The sequence below is a fragment of the Polyodon spathula genome, chromosome 7 (assembly GCF_017654505.1).
Source record: "Polyodon spathula isolate WHYD16114869_AA chromosome 7, ASM1765450v1, whole genome shotgun sequence".
NCBI lineage: Eukaryota > Metazoa > Chordata > Actinopteri > Acipenseriformes > Polyodontidae > Polyodon > Polyodon spathula.
Window position 1 is genome coordinate 27,328,451 of NC_054540.1, and position 13,022 is coordinate 27,341,472.

The window sequence follows — 13,022 nt, forward strand, 5'->3', positions numbered from 1 at the left end:
AGTTGAATAGGTTGTACTTAAAATAGAATGCCAAGTCAGATCACTCTGACCACATAAAACTGGGGTACAAATTATTTAAAAAATAAAAACCTGCACTATATAAAGCTGTGTATATAACTTAAGTACTGCTGATACACGATAAGCCAATTTCTTTTCTGCAGTAATTAAAAAACGAAAATGCTGGTGACCAAAGGTTTTATATTTTTGTGATGATTGATGTGGATTGTAAAACAAAACAGTTATGCAGCTTATCCACTATTTCTCATAAAACAACTGTTCTAATGTATTTTTATGTGCATTGTTATTTTTGTTCTCTTGTTTTTCAAATGGCAGCAGAAGTCTTTTGTACAATACTACAAAAGACAAAACTGCCCATAATAAACAGGCAAACCTGTAGCTATACAAAAATGAGAAGGGTGTTTGCCTATCATGGCACATTATGCCAATGTACGCTCTCCAGTGATACAACACGTTGATCTATAAATACCCTGTGGGTAGGGTTTCAGGGTATTAGGGGAACCCGTTTTATAACAACCTCACGTTTTGCATATTTCGTTCCCCTAACATTTTTTCAATTCAATCCAACAAGTCAGTCACAAGTTACAGTAGAAGACTCAAAATGTTTCATATTGTAGAGACAAACAAACATATAAACATCAAAAACTGTGTGGAGCAAGCAAGTAATTCCATGGAATTTGTGGATACCTATCTCTATACAGTACAATACTGTAAGGTATCTGTACTCAATGCAATTATATAACTGAATACAAAATGTTGATTAATATCAACTGTATAGGACACATTCTTTAAACTGCCTTGTCTTGACAAGACAAAAGAGGCTTAAAGGCAGTTGCTGGTTATTATTACATATCATGGCAGGCAGGCTCAGCCGCAGGACGGGTTTGTGGTGGTAGGGATGTGGTGAAAGGAGAAACCACGATTAGAGATTGGAGATGTTGAAGCGGAACATTTTTATGTCTTTGAAGCAGCAGTGCACACGAGGAAGGTTCAAGAAACATAAACCAGAGGACAGATTGTCATTGGATGCTAGGCTTAATTGCAGTGATTTTTAACAAACTGTAATGCAAACATGCCTGGTTCATTTGTGACAGGCAATACACAGTTCCTAATTATTTGCGGTCATATGCAGCTCTTATTTAGAGGTTCCAAAGCATGGTTTGTTAGTCTAATATGGACTACATCTTAGGAACAGTGTGCCCACTCATCTGAGGGAGGCTTCTGAGGGAAACGAAAGATAATTTGTTCAGTGGCACGACTTGCTTTGTTTTCTAATTTTTTTTTTTTTTAGGCATGTTTATCACAGGAATATTCTTAGGTGGGTTCTTGTTTTTGTTTTTTTTATTTTATGAAAAACACTTACCTTTTTTCGCTTACCAAATATATATATGGAAATCATGGGGAAAAAAAAGTAAAAATCTTTCCTTGGAACTACTGACAAATTTCTATCAGATCTACACTTGTTAAGTCCTCAGAATGCATGTCATTTTACATGTTAGAAAATCAGAGAAGAAAGCTTGATATAGTCCATTAAAAAAAAAGTATGCTCTACATGGCTGGCCTTTTGTTAGTGTACAAAGTTATTACTTGTTATCAAAAATTCCTGGCAGCCTGCGATGACACACATGTGTAGTAAGTTTTTCTTAGAAAGATGGTTGGCGTCTTAATAATGAAAGCTGCAAGCATTGTAACATTAATCCCTTGCTGCTAGTATCAAATAAAAAAGATGAATTCTCAACTACATTTAATTTGTTTGCATCTGTCAAGATTTCTTCAAGCCAAATGAGCCCCACAGCACGTTAAATTCCTTTCCATAGAAAAACAGTTGGATATCAGAGCATTTCATTTTTGGAGTCAGCACATTCAAGGATGTTCACTAAAACTGTATTTTATTTTATTTCCCCCAGGGCTTATGGAAGTTGCTGGATTGATTGCTTTGTAGACCCATGTTCCCTGTTTATTAAACCAGAGAGATGAGGCATTGACCTGTACTACAGCCATGCCCTGGAGAGTGACATCTTTTTCAGGGCTTTCACTTATGCCTCCCACCACATATAGATTTCCATGATCATTTTTCTAAGCTTTTCCCGTAATTATACTATACATTTGTCTGAGTTTATCACAGTTTACTGTGTAATGTTGACAGTTGGTCTGTTAACTTTCCTTACTAACTTGGTCAACACACCTTAATGCTGACCTGAAAACCCCCCATCTCGTTAGTCCTGAGACTGACAATTGTACCATATTGTACAACATGGTGTGGTGTTATGATGTGGACTAATATGTACTTGCAGTCAAGCTTCACCAAGGCCATCTGAGGTGAAAATCAGGAAAGACGAGTGAATCAGTCCACCCAGAACAGTAAAGTAAATGTTACCTTTGGAAGGCAGCCCACGGTTACTGCTAATTGGTGCCTGTGAAACCAGCCTTGTGACATTATATGTTAAAATAGGAACTGGGACAGAGACAGAATGATTCTTGATGATAAATCTACCTCCTGACCTGTGAGGACACTTTTTAAAGGGAACCAAGTGCCCTGGACTCGATGGCCAGACAATTCATTCCCAGGGTTGCCTAACCAACTAGAAATTTATAGAAGTAGGCCAACTAGAAAGGTGGCGAAGCTAGAGTACACTAAATCACTGACCTGCATGGGAAACAATGTGGCAAACACGGATTGGAGGAGAGGTTGCAATCGTTAACCAAAGAGTCGTGATTGACGGTACATAAGGGGACTTAGCGAGGTGATCTGTTCCTTTGTTATGGTTAACGCTAAACCGGCATTGTAATCTATTAGTATAATGTACTCTATGTGCTTCATTATGATTTTGCATACACAATTGCTGTCTCTGAAAGAACTGAACAAATGGTCTTAAATAGACAAAATAAATGCCTGCATTGTTAGCAAAACAAGAACTGATAAAGTTTATGACAACATTTTCTTTTATTATTTAAATGCAAACTTTTCACTTGGCAGCTGCAAGAAAACATGGTGACAGATCATAGCTATTGAGAAATAATTTGTTTGAATTGAAATCAGTGTACAGAATTCTATCTTTACACTGTATAATGGTATTCAGGCCTCGGGAACGTTGCCTAGGTTGAACCAGGCCCGAGAAACAACTCCAGTAAATTCAAACCTCTGAACAGGCATTTCATGGTACTGTTTTTTGGGTAATGGAGTGTTGGAGTTGCATATTTCTATGTCTAATGCATGCTGCAGCTCTCCTGACAGAGCTAGAGAGATAGAGTTGCATGGTAGAGCATTATTAAATTGCATTGCACATTAGAAGTCAACTTAACAGGTCAGCCCAGAGGTCAAAGAGTTTAACACACCTGTATTGTATCTTTTTTCTTGTTATTATTTGTTGTTTTTTTTATACATTTAGGTGTGTCCAATTATTTGTCCAGTAAGAGTACCAGAGCCAATGCATCACTCCTTACTGCATGTACTTTATGTGAGTTAGAGCATTTCTTAACAAAACACAATTCTTTTTTAAGTTTGTATAGTTTGTAACAGTCCATATTCATAGTTGTTTGTAAAAATTCTCTGAAGTTAGAATGAAACAGGAGGAAAAAATCTAAATTCCTATAAAACCAGTGAAGAAAAGTTAGCGAATACAGCTTAAAACTATGGCTTTAAAAAACCCAGTATTTAAATAAATAAGTTTAAGTATGATGACTAAATGTTTTTGTTTGAAGAATTTGAATGTATTTGTTTATTTATACAATAGGATTTGTAAGATTTGTCTATATTACTGTCTTCAATGGTTATTTTTATAGTGGTTACTTTGATAAATACTGTATGTCATCTTACCATCACACAAAGCCAACACTGCAAGTTATGGTATTTTGCTTTTTTGGCAGACTTACATTCGGAACATAGTATGTAAACAATATGGCATGAATGTTACAAACTGGAGAGAAGTTCGTCATTAGAATAATACATGACAGTCTGTATCATTGGCGAAAGCCTCAAGTAGTATTTAAACTTGAACAAATTTATTTTGGAATGTAAATAAACAAAAGCGAATATGTTAGCATTCAAATCCCACAAGGCTTTTAATCACCAGCCGCTGTCTTTCTTTTATGCAGAAAAATAAATGAAAGAAGTGAAATACAGGCTGCGACCCCTGCATTGGGAAATAAGATCAGGCATATCTATAAGGCCTGGAGCAGTTAGTTAGTTGTTAGTTGACCATAAAAATGAGTTTAAACAAATATGAAAGTGATACAGTTGGTGACTACTAAATTTATATATATATATATATATATATATATATATATATATATATATATATATATATATATATATATATATATATATATATATATATATATATATATGCAGTGCCTTGCAAAAGTATTCAGACCCCTGACCAATTCTCTCATATTATTGAATTACAAATGGTACATTGAAATTTCGTTCTGTTCGATATTTTATTTTAAAACACTTAAACTCAAAATCAATTATTGTAAGGTGACATTGGTTTTATGTTGGGAAATATTTTTAAGAAAAATAAAAAACTGAAATATCTTGCTTGCATAAGTATTCAACCCCCACACATTAATATTTGGTAGAGCCACCTTTCGCTGCAATAACAGCTTTAAGTCTTTTGGGGTAAGTATGTACCAGCTTTGCACACAGTGTCAGAGTGATTTTGGCCCATTCTTCTTGGCAGATTTGCTCCAGGTTGTTCAGGTTGGTTGGACGATGCTTGTGAACCGCAATTTTCAAATAGTGCCACAGATTCTCAATGGGATTGAGATCAGGACTTTGACTGGGCCACTGTAGGACATTCACCTTTTTGTTCTTGAGACACTCCAATGTTGCTTTGGCCTTGTGCTTGGGATCATTGTCCTGCTGAAAGGTGAATTTCCTCCCAAGCTTCAGTTTTTTAGCGGACTGAAGCAGATTCTCTTGCAGTATTTTCCTGTATTTTGCTCCATCCATTCTTCCTTCAATTGTAACAAGATGCCCAGTCCCTGCTGATGAGAAGCATCCCCACAGCATAATGCTGCCACCACCATACTTCACTGTAGGGATGGTGTGTCCTGAGGCATGGGCAGCGTTAGGTTTGCGCCACACATAGCACTTTGAGTTTTGGCCAAAAAGCTCTATCTTGGTCTCATCTGACCATAAAACCTTTTCCCACATCGGAGCTGGGTCACTCTCATGCTTTCTGGCAAACTCCAGACGTGCTTTCAGATGGTACTTTTTGAGTAAAGGCTTCTTTCTTGCCACCCTCCATACTGGCCAGTGTTATGCAGAGTTCTTGATATGGTTGACTGGTGCACCATTACTCCACTCCCAGCCACTGAACTCTGTAGCTCCTTCAAAGTGATTGTTGGCCTCTCTGTGGCTTCTCTCACAAGTCTCCTTCTTGTTTGAGCGCTGAGTTTTGAGGGACGGCCTTTTCTTGGCAGTGCCTGGGTTGTGTGATGCAGTTTCCACTTCCTGATTATTGATCCAGCTGTGCTCACTGGGATATCCAAACACTTGGATATTATTTTGTACCCTTTCCCTAATCTATGCATTTGTATTACTTTACCTCTAACTTCTGTAGAATGCTCTTTGGTCTTCATTTTTCTTCAGATTCACAGCCTTACCAATGATCCTTCAACAGTGGGGTTTTTATCCAGAAAATGTGACAGCAACTTTAATGGTTCACAGGTGGAGGCCAATGGTAAGGTAATTGTGTCCTCGTTAGGGCAATTTCTTTCATCGGTGCAAACTGGGAGCTTCCACAGCACAGGGGTTGAATACTTATGCAAGCAAGAGATTTCAGTTCTTTATTTTTCTTTAAATTATTTCCCAACATAGAACCAATGTCACCTTACAATAACTGATTCTGAGTTTCAGTGTTTAAAAATAAAATATCAAACAGAATGAAATTTCAATGTACCATTTGTAATTCGGCAATATGAGAGAATTGGTCAGGGGTCTGAATACTTTTGCAAGGCACTGTGTGTGTATATATATATATATATATATATATATATATATATATATATATATATATATATATATATATATATATATATATATTGTGCACACTTAAGTTGTACCTTCTTTCCTTTGCTGTCTTCCACAAACAAATCCTTATGGTCACGGGCACATTCTTCTGGGTTTTTTGTGTGGACGCATTTTTTAACATTTTGCCACAATTTGCAAATCTGTTTTAAATCCTCCGTCTCTTAACTGTAATACAGGTATAAATCCCACAAATAAGCCTCCATTCCTGATTGCAATCTTGTTTTAAATTTCGCAAGCGGGGTCTCCAATAGAAATGTAGGAATGTGCTGCCACTCAGTAGTTGGGGTGGGTTTAAAGTATTCAGAATGAATCAATGATAGATACAAGTCAGGAAGGAGGGACATTGCTCAGCTGCATTGGGAAAGGTAGTTTTTTGGGGGGTTTTTGTAGTACATTTTTGTTTGTTAATGGGAAATGGGTGGTCAATGTCTCCCATTTCCAAAGTTTTTCCAGTGTTTTCTTTTGTTTATTGGCTATACACTGATTTATTGTTTGTTTTTTTGATCATGGGTGTTTTATTGTTTTTTATCAGTTAAAACCAAAATTCAGAGGCCCTAGCTATGCTGGCTGGAACATATTGACAACTTCTTGGGAATGAAGTGAATGACGATCACATGTTTTCAACATGTTTAATGTAAAAAGGTCATTTTTTAATATTTAAAATCTGACCTTCCCTACGAACACACTCATTTTGGCATAAATGGTATAACTGCTGTTATCAGTCCCTTCAGAGCAGTGACAGATTGATTACTTGACCCGTTTTGGGTATACTTTTCCATTGATTAAACTGGGTATTTGTTTTTCAGGGCAGCCTGTATTCTGAAAGGCTGCTTAATAGTTTTCTTGCAGCTCTTTTTGAGCTGCCCAATGAAGCCTGAAATGAAAACACTCATTATCAGATTTTCCAGATCACTGGTTGACAAATTGAATGAGTAATTAACTTAACTTGCAGTAGTTCCATTCTCCCCAAAAGATTAAGCCTCTTTGCGAATGCTAACCCATTTAGGGTCGGCAGTTTACCTTTTTTATTCTGCAATCAATAAAGTAGTCAGTGCACAATACTGAACAAGTTTAAAACTATTACAGTGCTCCCCCTTTATAACACTGTAGCTGGGAGCCATAGTTAAGAGACTGTGCTATTTGATTTCCGCTTTATAATGAGAATACTAGTGTAAGTGTAATGGCATTATGGGGCAAATGGGAGCCATGATCGTACCGCCTTATAACCTGTTCCGCAGTATAAAGGGCCGCCTTATAAATTGGGTGCACTGTACTAGTTATTAACAAAAATGCTTAAACATCCTCTGCACTATGATGATTAACACAAATGACAGCTGGGTAATTACAAACAAGCAATCATGTTCTCCCCAGGTTGAGTTAAGGTATTTTAATGGACTGTCATTAGGTTAGACCATCATTAGCAAACATTTTATTCACTTTTGCTAGAGAAAGATAACGCTCAATAATAATCAAATTCACACAACAACTAGCAAGGTAAACCAGTCCCATGCAATTTCCATTTGATAAAATATCACTTTCAAAAAGGTATTTTTTCACCTGCTAGCATGCAAAGACATGTGTATTATATAAGCCTGTAAGCAGGTAACTTGGCTTCTCAAATGCAATGGTCGCATTACAAATGCGGCAGCTGTACATTCAGCCATTATGCCAATGGAAGCCACGGGCACTGTACCTTCGATATTATTTACAGAACAGACTTTGATGTTAAAGTAAATGGAGCAGTGCACCTGTCTTTGGAACACAGAACAAAAAAAGAATTGGCTCATTCATCTGAGGCCAAGCCAGTCTGATAGGAAACACTGCATTTGAATAGAACAGAATGGACAGGTTGGCTAGAATCAGCACACCTGCGTTTCTCTATATACTGTACATGTACCACTACAAATATTTCTGACCTAGATGGAAGATTTTGTTATCCGGGCATGACTAAAGAATCAAGTTTCATCACATTTCGACAATTCTGACGATATGTAAAAACTGACATTCACTCGGTTTGAAGGACAAACATATGTATTAACATTCAAATGATGTTGACCAACACGTTGTAACAAATCTACATGAAAAGTTTAATATAATTCAGATTCCCGAGTTCTATCCTTCATTGCCCAACCAATCACAAGCCAGAACTAAGGAATTAATAGACCATCATGACCAATATGCTGAATCTCCTGAGAATGAATGTGCAAAAGTTTCACCACAACAGGATGACCCTTTCCCAAGATATACTGTGTGTTCAAAGTGTATGAGTGACATAGGAAAGGCCAACACCAATCATAACAAGTATGTACCTACATCTACAGTATGTACATGCAAACATCACCAGAGCAGGGAGATAACAGCAATAGTAATAGCCACAAGGTCACATGAGCAAAATATGAGGCATATTTGGAGTTGAAGTGTCAATATACACTACAAACAACATACTCTAAAATAAACAAATTAACAAACGGTTGTCAATCTAAGACCATTATGCTTTATGAACAGCAGACTAAACAACATGGAGAGACCCTAATGATTAACTCACCTTGACAGCTGCGCTCGTCCGTTAGGAGTTTGTGTCCTTTCTGACAGCTGCACTCAAAACTGCCGACCGTGTTCCTGCAGAAATGGTCACAACCGCCATTGTTCACCAGACATTCATCTATATCTGTGAACAGAGAAAGTAAAAGATGTACTGTGTGGCACAGTGCTCTATGTATCTACTATACAGTAAGAATCAAGGTGGGAACCTCTATTTACCAGGTTCAAGGTTTGCTCCACTTCAAATCTGAATATAAAATGGCAAATATTTTGAACTAGGTATAGACAACTTACTTTAAATACTCATTCCTTTTCTAATTTCATTTAAAAAAAGTGGTGCAAACTTTGCAAATGATTAGTAAATGTGTCTGATTCAGTGTATTCAGCCTTTGCTGCAGTGTAAAATGTGTATTTTTTTTTTCTTTCTTAAATCTAGTAAAACAGCATGAACTAGTAAAACTAATATTCTAATGTGGGTATGTATTTCTTTTAACTTGATGTTTTGCCTATAATCATGTTTTTTTGATGACCCCCCTGATCTAATACATTAGCCCCTCCAGTTTAGAGAAGTTGAATTTCCACTACTTTAAAAAGATACCTTTTTGGGGATTTTAGGAAAGTTCACAGCAGAAGGTTACATAACAGACTTACCTATACAGAAGAATATATAAAAAAAAATAAATAAAAGGCAGTGGAGGTGTGCAACAGGAATCGTTTTTACAGGCACAGTAACTGTATAACTGCATTCATTCTAAAATGCTAATTGAAGTGTATGGAGTTTGTAATGTATCCCAACGCATGCAGAATCATGTTTTCCAGCCATAACAGTTTAACAGACCGTGTCACCAACAATGAAAACCTTTGAAATGAAGTAAGCTGTAGAAATTGCTTACTGCTTTGCTTTTTGGTTTTCAAAAGCTGGGGTGGGGCTCGCTGAACTTCACCATTTCTAAATCCACAGTGGAAGAAAACCTCATAAATGCCTATGCAGAAGTCCATCAAAATCAGACAAGACAGAGCCTTCCATAGCTATAAAAACAGTCACTGTGACATACTGTAAATTAACAGTAGGTGTCTAACTTTATTGAAGAAAAGTTTGAGCAAATTCTCATCAGATTCTAGTAAGTAATTCTGAAGTTATAGCATGCATTAGTCCAATCATTAAGCACTCATAACTTAAGCTAGGCCCAGCTCTATATATGGCTTATGGAGAAGGGAATGAAGTGTGGCTCTTTTTCTAGAAGCTCAAAGCAGGACCATTAACATGTTCAAATTTAGGGGTTATATGAGACTACAGGCACAATAATAGTAAAAGGAAATGAGAGAAACAATTCTCTCTTTATCTGAATTTGAGTTCATTTACCCGGCTCTGTCTCTCTGGGGACAATATACAGTACAGTGGAGTGAAAAAAATAAAATTAAAATTAATATAACATACTTTATAGTGTTGTGTAGCATTATAATATAATAATGTTATCTGCTATTAACTTTATCTGCTATCTGCTATTAACCACAGTGCTAGCAGTAGCAGATCATGTGATCTAAGCACAGGTTTTAATTGGAGGAGCCCAGAGAGTTTTTTTTTTTCATCAGAGGTGGTAAGCTTCCGTTTCAAACTTCTATCTGCTATAACCACATACAGTACTATACTAGCAAGGACAAATGACATAGTCTGATCCCTGGTTTTAGTTGGAAGAGCAACTCAAACCCTCTGCCCCTTATTGAATCACTGTTTTACTGAGAATAAGAGATTACGAGTGGTGGAAGGAGATATTGACCAGAATAAGAAATCTATTATAATTAAAAACTAAACACCTTTGAGAGTGTACCAGATAAACTATGTTTCCAGAAGACACTGCGCACCCGTATGCTTGTTGCATTGTGACAACGGTAGTGAGAGTAAAGGGAGATACATTTTCAGGGTTTCATATTATGATACCATGTTCGAGTTTGTTGGAAGTCATATTTATATTACTGGAGCCCTTCCCCAGCAGTATTTGTCCACTTTCTTGTCACCTGTACAGTACATAATGAATTTGTTGGTCTTTTATCTAAGTTTAGCAAATTAAATCAATACAATGTGCTTGATTTTTTTATCTGCCTTTCTCCTGCCTTAACAACTTTGTTTAGAAAATATTGTATGCAAACTATGTTAGTGACATGGTCTTGAAATCTAAATGCTGTATTCATGCTGTATACAGTGCATTTTGATATACATTTTGGCAGTGTGTAACAGTTAAGTTTATTAGAATAAACTATGATGGGCTACCATTTTCTTTTCTCTGATGGCTAGTGGAGAAAATACATTTAACAGCCGAATTGGAGAAAAACCTGTTTAGACTGCACTTGCAGATCACCATGATACTGGTTCCTCAGATGATGTACTATCCTTGCACTATTGCACTACTAATATGTCATTGTAGATTGTACAATAACTTGTTGATAACTTGACGTAATCCTGCCTTTTTTTTAGTTAGTACAGTATTATTTGTATTTACTGTAAACTATACTGTATTTATATATTAACTTTGAATTGTAACCCTCTACAGCACTGCCCTGTAACACCTGTAAGTCACGTGGATAAAGGCATCTGCCAAATAAATACATTATTATTATTATTATTATTATTATTATTATTATTATTATTATTATTATTATTAATAATAATAATAATAATAATAATAACAATAATAATAATAATAATAAAAGTGCTGGCAGTCAGAATACAATAGTAAGATTCTACTGCTGCTCAGGTCTCAAGGGGACCCCCAAACCCTCTGCCTTTTTGCTGCCTCACCCTTTTTTTTGGCTACCAGCCACCACTCATTTAAACTTGGTTTGCAGTTGTTTTATTTTTTATTTTTTAAATTTGTATATAATCAGTTTGAACCTGTATCATTGTAATGTTGAGTACTTATTGCTACAATTATCTTTGCCCTTCCAATTGACTGTAATACGTTATGTATGCAAAATACACAGAGTTCTGGATGCTGGAGGTTTTTTTTCTTTCCCCAAAATCATCATTAGAAGGATTTTTTCACTACGAAAAAAAACCCCACCAAAACTTATTTATGGGATTTGATCAACCCATTTTATAGCACCGGGAATCACAGATTGTATTAACCACCTTTTCTTAGGGGTAATCCCAAAATAACTACAAGTGGTTGATGAAATCTACGATGATTCCCCTGTACTGTAATCCAGTAAAATAAAGGGGTAGTTTATTGGGATAATGGTACTGTAGATCAAAGTTACTCCTTATGTTGTTCTATATTACATTCAGAATTGAAATTGGTATTTTTTTTTACTAACAATGGAGTATCATGAGAATCAAATCCTGAATCTCAGGTTACACTCCCCTTCAAAAAACCTACGCTGATGTGATAAGAGTATGCTGAAAATTCAAACCTGCACCTTTCTGTACATGAGCAAGGTTTGCCCCTTTTCCTTCTCAATGAAAACAGCTTTTTAAAATATCCTCACAGGACTTTATGTACAGGTAGAAAAGGGAGGAAGACTTCATAGTGTCAGCTCTTATTGACAACCTGGGAAGCAGCTTAGTCCAAGTCATTACAGATGTATACAACAAACAACCATTCAACCACAGAAACTGGCTTTGTACACTCTGCAATAAGCTCGTCAGCAACCTCTGTATTTTCTGTTGGACACAGTCTAAAAAAGTAATAAAAATGAACCCAAACTACAGACATTTTGCGGATATTACCACTTAAGAAATGCAGATTCAGTATGTATCTACTATACAGCATATACATGAACATTCTAGCCAACTCTATCTCAACAACCCTATTGTGTCGATATTTTGGCCACCACTGTTTATGTGTTATCTTTTAAGGCATATTAAATAAGCTTAACTGCAGAGCCTGTGATTGAACAGTATAACTGTCCTGCTCTATGAAAAACTCCTATAAGGCCTTGGCATGCAAGACGACTTATTTCATGAGCACTCTCCCTGTCTCCCTCTCTCTCAAAGTATCGCAGACGAGAAATAATAAACAAACAGGCAGTCCTGAGGTGACACCACTCTCAAGTGCTGGCTCCGCTTTCAAGCAAGATCTTGTGTTGGCACTGAGCTAGCAACATCCGCAAGGCTATTATTTTTGGTACAATATTTTCCTCCCAGGTTTGTGATGCTACATTAAGCAGCTCACACAGACTGCTGAATTCTGCTGTCTTATCTAAAGTGAAAGGAGGCGGCCAGAGAATCACACAGGAGATTACACTGGTAATCCCTTTTTGATTGATGCTCTATGTGATGAAAACTGCTTCAGATTAGTATTAAAGCCTTTGAGCCGGTAGTCAGTCAAGCACAAAACAGTATGGGAAAAGTGCCAAAAGAGGTATTCAGCACAAACACTGTGAAGGAAGCAGAAGCTTAAACAATACAGACTGGCCAGAAACTTAAAAA

The 13,022-nt window shown here is 36.5% G+C and overlaps 1 protein-coding gene across 2 annotated transcripts in view; it reads right to left on the minus strand.

Moving 5' to 3' along the window:
- The window catches only part of scube1 (signal peptide, CUB domain, EGF-like 1), a 113,391-nt gene that overhangs the window by 22,832 nt on the left and 77,537 nt on the right, over positions 1 to 13,022 (minus strand). For both annotated transcript variants that reach the window (XM_041255175.1, XM_041255174.1), the window contains one exon: positions 8,601 to 8,723. In XM_041255175.1, the coding sequence (XP_041111109.1) occupies positions 8,601 to 8,723 (123 nt within the window). The remainder of the gene's footprint in view (positions 1 to 8,600; positions 8,724 to 13,022) is intronic.